This window comes from Carassius gibelio, chromosome B19 (genome assembly GCF_023724105.1).
Source record: "Carassius gibelio isolate Cgi1373 ecotype wild population from Czech Republic chromosome B19, carGib1.2-hapl.c, whole genome shotgun sequence".
Classification (NCBI taxonomy): Eukaryota; Metazoa; Chordata; class Actinopteri; order Cypriniformes; family Cyprinidae; genus Carassius; species Carassius gibelio.
Window position 1 is genome coordinate 22,505,368 of NC_068414.1, and position 8,163 is coordinate 22,513,530.

At 35.0% G+C, this 8,163-nt stretch overlaps 1 protein-coding gene across 1 annotated transcript; it reads right to left on the bottom strand.

Moving 5' to 3' along the window:
• Positions 1-1,618: 1,618 nt before the first annotated feature.
• On the bottom strand, positions 1,619-3,691 carry LOC127979388 (26S proteasome complex subunit SEM1). The gene is made up of 3 exons (XM_052584810.1): positions 3,523-3,691; positions 2,871-2,964; positions 1,619-1,869 (listed from the first exon to the last, which is right to left on the bottom strand). The coding sequence occupies exons 1-3, from the start codon at positions 3,596-3,598 to the stop codon at positions 1,827-1,829; spliced, it is 213 nt and encodes a 70-aa protein (XP_052440770.1). The 5' UTR covers positions 3,599-3,691; the 3' UTR covers positions 1,619-1,826.
• Positions 3,692-8,163: the final 4,472 nt, after the last annotated feature.

Genomic DNA, 8,163 nt, shown 5'->3' on the forward strand with positions numbered 1-8,163 from the left:
CTGGAATCTGAGGGTGCAAAAAAAATCTAAATACTGAGAAAATCGCCTTTAAAGTTGTCCAAATGAAGTTCTTAGCAATGCAAAATACTAATCAAAAATTAAGTTTTGATATATTTATGGTAGTAAATTTATTAAATATCTTCATGGAACATGATCTTTATTTAATATCCTGATGATTTTTGGCATAAAAGAAAAATCAATAATTTTGACCCATACAAAATATTTTTGGCTATTGCTACAAATATACCTGTGCTCCTTATGACTGGTTTTGTCATCCAGGGTCACATATATATGATTTTTTAAATATTGTTTGACACTGAAGACTGAGTAATGGCTGCTGAAAATTTTGCTTTGACATTACTTATTTACACTTTAAAATAAATTTAAATAGGAAATAATTATTTTGTTAAATTTAATATACATTGATCAAATATAAATATATATATATATATATATATATATATATATATATATATATATATATATATATAATTATTATTTCAAAGCATTGAATCTGTGTTTCCTAACAGATTCATGTAGTTTAAAAACATTTGAGTTTAATTTTTTATTTGTCATCACTGATTTCAGGTTTGGGCGAATGACCCATTGACAGAATTTAAAAGGAACCAAATTCACAAGCAATTGAAAACAGAAAAAAAGAAACTGCGAAACTGAGACCCACAAAAACCCACCTTTTGCTCAAACACAAGGCCAATCTTCTGCTTTCAGGCACAAACTAAATGGCCCTGGAATCTCCACTGTTGCTCTCACTTAGTGATTTTCACACCTCGATGACTCTCCAACAATTAAAATAATGATCCAGCACAGAGCACTTATTTTGAAGGGCATGGGTGGATTTACATGTTATGATTGTGTGCGCCTGCAAGATGTGGGTGTCCCTGATGTCAAAAAAAGAAGATGTAATCATAAATTTGACATCAGGTCATTAATGTCAGAATCAACAACTGAAAATCTATTAACCAACCCATAGTTGAGCAAGTACATGCAGCCTTCATACATGTAGACTTAGCGCAATAAACAATGCAAATTTGTCAGAAAGAATTGAAGTTCTAAAACAAGTGATGATTTCATATTTTTACAAATTATATTTTGAATTTTGGGGAGAGAAGACATTAGCAAATGATGCCTCTGCGGTAGGAGATGCCTTACTGGCATCGATTTCAGCTCATTATGTCCTTGGGACTCACAGCCACAAATCCAGAGAAATCATTTTGCTAGGGGGGAGTGCGGCTGGGCAAATTGTCTTCTGGTTCAGTGTGGGAGCCCTCGCTGTGAAGAGCAAAAGAGCAGGGCCCAGTCTGGAGAGGGCAGGCCCAGGCAGGACCGGCTGGGGCTTCATGCTGTGACCATCTCCGTGCCTCTGACAAACACTTCACTGGATAATCTCCCCACCAGAGACTCTGACAAGTCCCAGGAGCCTCAGGGCACAGCCGAGCACTTTCTCCATGGATGTGTGCAGCTGCATCACTGGATGTTACATGAAAATCTGCTGAATGACTAACAATATTTACCAGACTTTACGGAGCAGTTATAATTTTGATTACAATTTCAGGTATGCAAAACAATTCTCTGCCTCTAAAAAAAAAATCAAACAGAATAGGGAAAACAAATCTTTATTATCACAATTATTAACACAACTTGTTCTTGTATTTGGGGGGTGCATTGATATCTGTTTCTACTGACCCATTTTATAACGCAGGGCTTCTTACAGAAGTAACAAGAGAAATCACATTTTCTACTGACAGAACAAACTGAAAATATTCAAATGTGGAAAAAAATTCATTTTCAGCTCAAGTAGTCCAATGTTAAGAGGTTTCCATCTTATATCCATGTTTTTCAAGCTCCGCTCTAAAAGATGGAAAAATCGGAGCAAAAAAAGTTAAACCGTGCAATAACTCACAAAATAAATACAGAAAATATTCAAGTTGTAAAATTACATTTTTGACATTACATTTTCATAATATTAAGAACATTTGTATTACCATTACTTTAAGTTCAACGATATACATACTATAGTATTATAGATAGTTTTTGTTCATATTTTGATTTTTTTTTTTTCAGTTTTAATTTTCACGTTAAAGTTTTACTAATTTTGTGTTTGCCATTTAAAATGTCTAATATTTTTTTTTTTTTTTTTTTTTTACTTTTACTTCAGCTTAAGTTATAGTTAGCTCCAGTTTAGTTATTTCATTATTTTAGTACATCATCAAGATAAACTAAATGAAAATGAAGTACTGTTGCCTTGTCAACTAGCTGAAATAAAATGTGTTTTAGTTAAGTTTAATAACCCTAATTATAACATACTGACTATAATTGGTTTCCAATAAGAAAACACTTTCGACCAAATATCGTGAGTCTCTCCTCCTTTACCACACGTTCACTAGCCCAACCATTTCCAGTGCTGGAAATCAAATCTATTTCATGAGCGATATCAATAGATTTATAGTTTTAATAGAATCCGAATAGAGAAATTAATGCATCTACCTTTTTTAACTTAAAATTCAAGAATATTAAATGGCTGTATTTTCTGTAGTCAGGTTCTCACACATAGGAAAGTTCATAAATGTGGTTTGAGGCCGCCATGAGTTTTGGTTAGCCATTGGACTATGAGATCTCTTAGGGACTGTTTTCTTCTAAATGAGTTTAACCAAAAAAAAATTCTTTAGAAACAATGTCGGTTTCACAGGGACTCAGGAAGATTGTCTACAGCCACTGAGACAACACAATGTAATTGTATGTCTAACAGGATTCATTATTCGTGAATTTAGATTAGACTAGTATACTCCAGAGCTACAAGGTGTTCTCCACTTCATATGAATAATCACACAAATTCAGAATGTGAAACCTACCTCAGCTGATTAGAAAAGTCATCCTCTACATTGTCATCATCCCAGTTATCTTCCCAAACATGAGCGTCCTCATCTTCATCCAGGCCCGTCCAGTCTGGGAATGACACACCAGTTCAGTGACGCTGATGATGATTTACATGGGCCTGATACAGCACGAGCTCCACAAACACACACAGTCACACAGCGTGGGACTATTCGTTTCTATATTTTATCCGAGAGTAATACTTATAATAAAAAACTGGTCATAAACTACATTCTATACGTGCAAAAGTTATTCTTGATTAGAAATTACTGAGCAAATATGAAATAATTAATGTAAACATTATACAACTACATTGGGTTTCAAGGTGCTAAAAATGCTAACTGCTAATAATGCTTAGCAATACTGTTGTTGTTTCTTTACGTCTGTGGAACAAGCAGCGCCGAAAGACTTTTTAAGAAATTAAACATGTCTGATTCATTATTTCATTCATGTCTTTTCAAACGCGACAAACCAACCATGTAACAGTTATTGTATAAACTGAAGAATGTTTTGTCGGTTAGCTTAGCAATGCTAGCTGAGTCACTGTGGTGTTGTTTGTATTTATTTACCCGTAAACTGACTAAAGAGCGCATTTCTAATCAAAACAGTAATCATTTTCAGTTCACTCACCCTCTGCTGGGAATTCTTCAAACTCATCATCCTCCTCCAACAGCCCCAAATCCACTGTTTGTTTCTTCTCTGACATGTCGTGCTACTGATCCAGCGGTTCAACACAGAATCAGAATCTCATCATCGACGCTTAGCGTAATTCTGAATATGCTGTGCGCATGCGCAAAACTGTGGCTGGGCCTAGAGTTTCACTGCCTGTATTATATGAGCTAGCCTAGCTGTTTGAAGTGTTTATTCATGAAGGCTCCGCCGCATAATGAACATGGCTGAATGATTTGTATTCATTCATCTAAATTATTCTAAATGTATTTATATATTTAAAATTATTTATAATTTGTATTCATTGTCTTTAATTTGTGGCAATAAATACACATGAAATGTACAGAATATTTTAATAATATAAATATTTATTCCACACACATACACACACACAAACATATATAGGATGTGAAATGTGAATTTGGCTGAATAACTCAAAATATTTTTTTTCTAAATAAATGTATTTATTTACTGATTTGTTTAAGAATAATATCAAAATAATACAAAATATTTTACATTGTGAGTGAGTGTGTGTGTGTGTGTGAGTGTGTGTGTGTGTGTGTATATATATATAATAATATTTGAGAGAAATAGGCCTTTTGTGTAGATAAAAAAATATATATATATATATATATATATATATATATATAAAATGAAATTCTACATGAAAATTAGTAGAAAATCATCCAGTGAAGGTACATCTCAAAAATATACATAACAGCCACAGGCAAGAACATTGAATATTCTAGATAAATGACAGCACATACACCACAAAACCACACATGCCACAATGAAAATTGTCCTGTGGCTCCAATTTGCTGACAGACGGTGAAAACTTAAACCAGTATCCTACTTGCCTATTCTGTTTTGAAATTATTCTGTAATCATCCAAAATCCAAATATAAGTCGACAGCAAATGGAAGTAATTTAGATAGGATGATGACAGTGTACTCATTTTTGCTGACAAATCCAGCATACGCAGTATGCTAAAACAGAACAGCCTGTATATAAATGGACATTCTGGACATGGAGATGAAGAGAATCCCCTTTTGGCTCCAGATTTACACCAGGGCCATAAAGATGGTGAATTACTAATCAAAATAATTGCATAAAGCTTATGAGCTTTTTGAATAAAGTGGAAAGATCATTGAAGTCTGTCTCTCAGGTAAGAGCCTGGGAATATCTCACAGTGTCTGTGGAGCATACCTGAGACTGCAGTTACACTGTGGCGCCTGGAGTCTCAGGAGATGGGGAGGGGGGCTGCCCTGACTGACTCGCAGCCTTTCTTCGTATGTGAGAATGCCTTTCATTGGCCCCTCCAGGACAGTATCGCAGCTGAGCCCCTCATAGAGGATCCAACCCTGCCCAATCAGTCTGGGAGTCTCGCTTCCACTGGTCCTTATCAGGATGGAGATCACAATATGGCCTGAGGGGTGCTAGGACGAGCCGTGGGGACAGGAGGGTTTTATAGGACGGAGGCCGTCATCACCCCCAGCTCCCTTCTGACTGATCACTGACTCGGATTAATGACAATGACTCTCCTTCTGCCAGTGAGAGTGACAACACACCAGAACATGGGTCTGACTACCTGTCCAAGTGCCCTTGATGAGATAAGTGCCCCCTCTCTTTCAACATAAATAGAAGAATGCCAAATAAGTCAGCAAATACTTCACTGTGAAGACCGACTGTTGGCGCAGAAGTGCATGCACTATATATGAACTTTGTTTCTGAATCGCAATGAAAACTATTTTGCATATAGGGAGCAGACATCTTGCGGAAAGTGATTCTGATCATAAAGAATAAAAAGGCTAAATAATCCTTAAGGATTATATCTGTCAATATCTGAATATCTGTCAAGTACATCCAATCCCACTCAGTCATCAAGCTTTGTGTTTCATGTGGTATTAATTTTATTTATAATATATATATATATATATATATATATATATATATATATATATATATATATATATATATATATATATATATATATATATATTTGATTAAATTGATAAAATAAATAGGTCAAAAGGTGTGATAACATAAATGTTTGTATGCACATTTGAGAAAAATAAATATTAACCCATCTTTCTAGCTATTTCATTCTGTCAATAAGAATTGTACTCTCATATTTTTCATCCGTCTTTCTTGAAAAGGCTTGTCAGCTGGAGCTTGAGGTACAGTTTGCCAACAGCCTAATGACCCTTTATGGCAACACAATCTGATGTCTGTCCCGGCCGGCCGGGTAATCCTGTCAACCTTTGCGGCTTAGTTATGCTCAGGCTTAAATTGCATATTTTGTGTTTATCAGGATTTTGCTGATAAATGCTATCAGCAAGAGAGAAATGAAATATGGGAGGTCTATCTCAAGTTGCAAGAACAAACAGTTATTTCAGTGGTGAACCGCCAGTGATGCAGATATCCTATTGTTATTCTCTTATATGTATTACCTTAGACAGAATTATTTTTTTTTTTGGTTAGCACAAAGTTTTATAAAAACATCACCATGAAAAAGATGTATACATTTTTATATAACCCTAAAATATTATATATTCTAGATAATACATCAGTAGGCTATATATCTGTTTCCATCATTCTGACACACCTTTTCCCCGGATTTGCCAGGAAACTCATCCGTCCAATAACAACATAGTCAGAAACAAAGAACTCCATGTACCTTGAAATAAACTCAGAATAAAGAAAATGTTTTCCAATGTAAACACCTCATTATTTAGAGTACATCAGTCATGGCTACATAAACAACCCACAGCCATATTCTGCATATAATGTTAATTTTACTCATTATTTATATAAAATTCTCTTAACAAAATGATTCATGACAAAAAAAAAAAAAAAATTATAGCAAGGTATAGGGGTCACATGCGAAGTTCGAATCGGAACAGTGTGAAGTCTACGAACTAGTTGTCAAGCTACAATTTCATCAGGCCCTCTGTCAAAGTTTGGGGCAAAACATGGGCACAATCATTTTTTAATTCCACATTCCACTTAAAATGACAATAAACATTGGGCCTCAGCCCTGCTTTTGTAAATGAAGCATTATTACATTAATATAGTAAGCATTAAACCAAATTTTGGCAACACTATGATTAAGAGTCGCACTGTTGGTCATATTTGTCTGACCTCACATTACAGTAGTTCATTGCGATTGGTGGCTTATATACTGAAAAGTCTCTCTCTCTCTCTCTCTCTCTCTCTCTATGGAAGGACATTCTCAAGTGAATGTCGCTCATCAAGGGGCTTACAGCGTAAGTGATAAAGTGTTCCACTCTAATACCTGCCCGCTTCTCATCTGTCATCTATAAAGAGGATTGGAAATGAAGCAACATTCCTCAGGATATGATGACCTCGAAAGCATACAGAGGGATATTGTAAAACATATAAATGGAGTTGGGAAATGTGTTTTTGTTTGAACAAAAGAAGTAAAACAGCAGCTGATCTTGATTATGATCATTTCAGATATACATTCTATAAACCATATATTAAATGATATACTTTGTCGTCCATCAGAATCATCTGTCAGTGTCAAACAGAATCAATATTGGTTTAACCAGTGTTTTATATGCTCGTCTTGATTTCAGGTTGCACAATGCAATATGGAATCAAGTAATACTCACCATGTGACTACATAGGCCCGGAAATGGCCCTCATTGGACTGATTGATAAATGAAGCTGTCTTTGTTTTTTAGCAAGGCCCCTTCAGCTCTGGACTTTGTCCAGGAAAACCTCTAACAGCCACTTATTAAGTAGTTAGACTCAGAAGGCTGAGTGTGCACTGGTCACCTGGGTGTGTGTCTGTAGGTTCTGAGAACCCATTGGCCAACGCTGGATTCTCTGTTGCAAGCTGGTAAGATAACAGAGCGGGTATAATCCTCATTCTTCTCCCTTGAGGTCTGGTGTAGCATGTTTTTACAGCTTGCTGGGTTGTTTAGCGATGTAATTATTAGCATTTCTCGTAAACATTCTGCATTACCTCCAATGAGTCTTTGTCCCCTTGACCCGCGCTTGACACTCTCAAAGAGAAGTCGCCGTAAAGTGGAGGAGGCGTGAATGTTTTTGCAATTCTCAAGAAAATAAAATTACAGATGACGTATTGAGTGAGACAGCTCATTTCCAAGATAGCATGATTTGAACTGCAAGGAAACTTTTGCAGAAGTTCACAAAAACATTCACATGCTAGTACAGAGAGCAGTTAGCGGCTAATGACTGATTTGATCAAATTATGCAAGTGGTCACAAAAACACACCAAGCATATAAGTCATTATTATGTATATATATATATATATATATATATATATATATATAATAATGACTAATATGCTTGGTGTGTTTTTGTGTATATATATATATATATATTAAATCATTTTTTTGAGTGTATATGTACTAAATACACTTAATTATGCACTTCCTAACATGTATGATCCTTGCACAAGTGGTACCAGAGTAAAATGTATATATATATATATATATATATATATATATATATATATATAAATCAGCTTCAATGTGATTCATGATGTTGTAACACACCCTGATGTCTAAGCTTTTCAAATTAATGAAAATGGTGAAAATAAAATTTGTTGT

Coding starts and splice junctions, on each gene's coding strand:
- LOC127979388 (XM_052584810.1), bottom strand. CDS start 3,598: ATGTCAGAGAAGAAACAAACAGTGGATTTGGGGCTGTTGGAGGAGGAT. Junction 2,965..3,522: donor TGAAGAATTCCCAGCAGAGG/GTGAGTGAACTG, acceptor TGTCATTCCCAG/ACTGGACGGGCCTGGATGAA. Junction 1,870..2,870: donor GACTTTTCTAATCAGCTGAG/GTAGGTTTCACA, acceptor TCCATCTTTTAG/AGCGGAGCTTGAAAAACATG.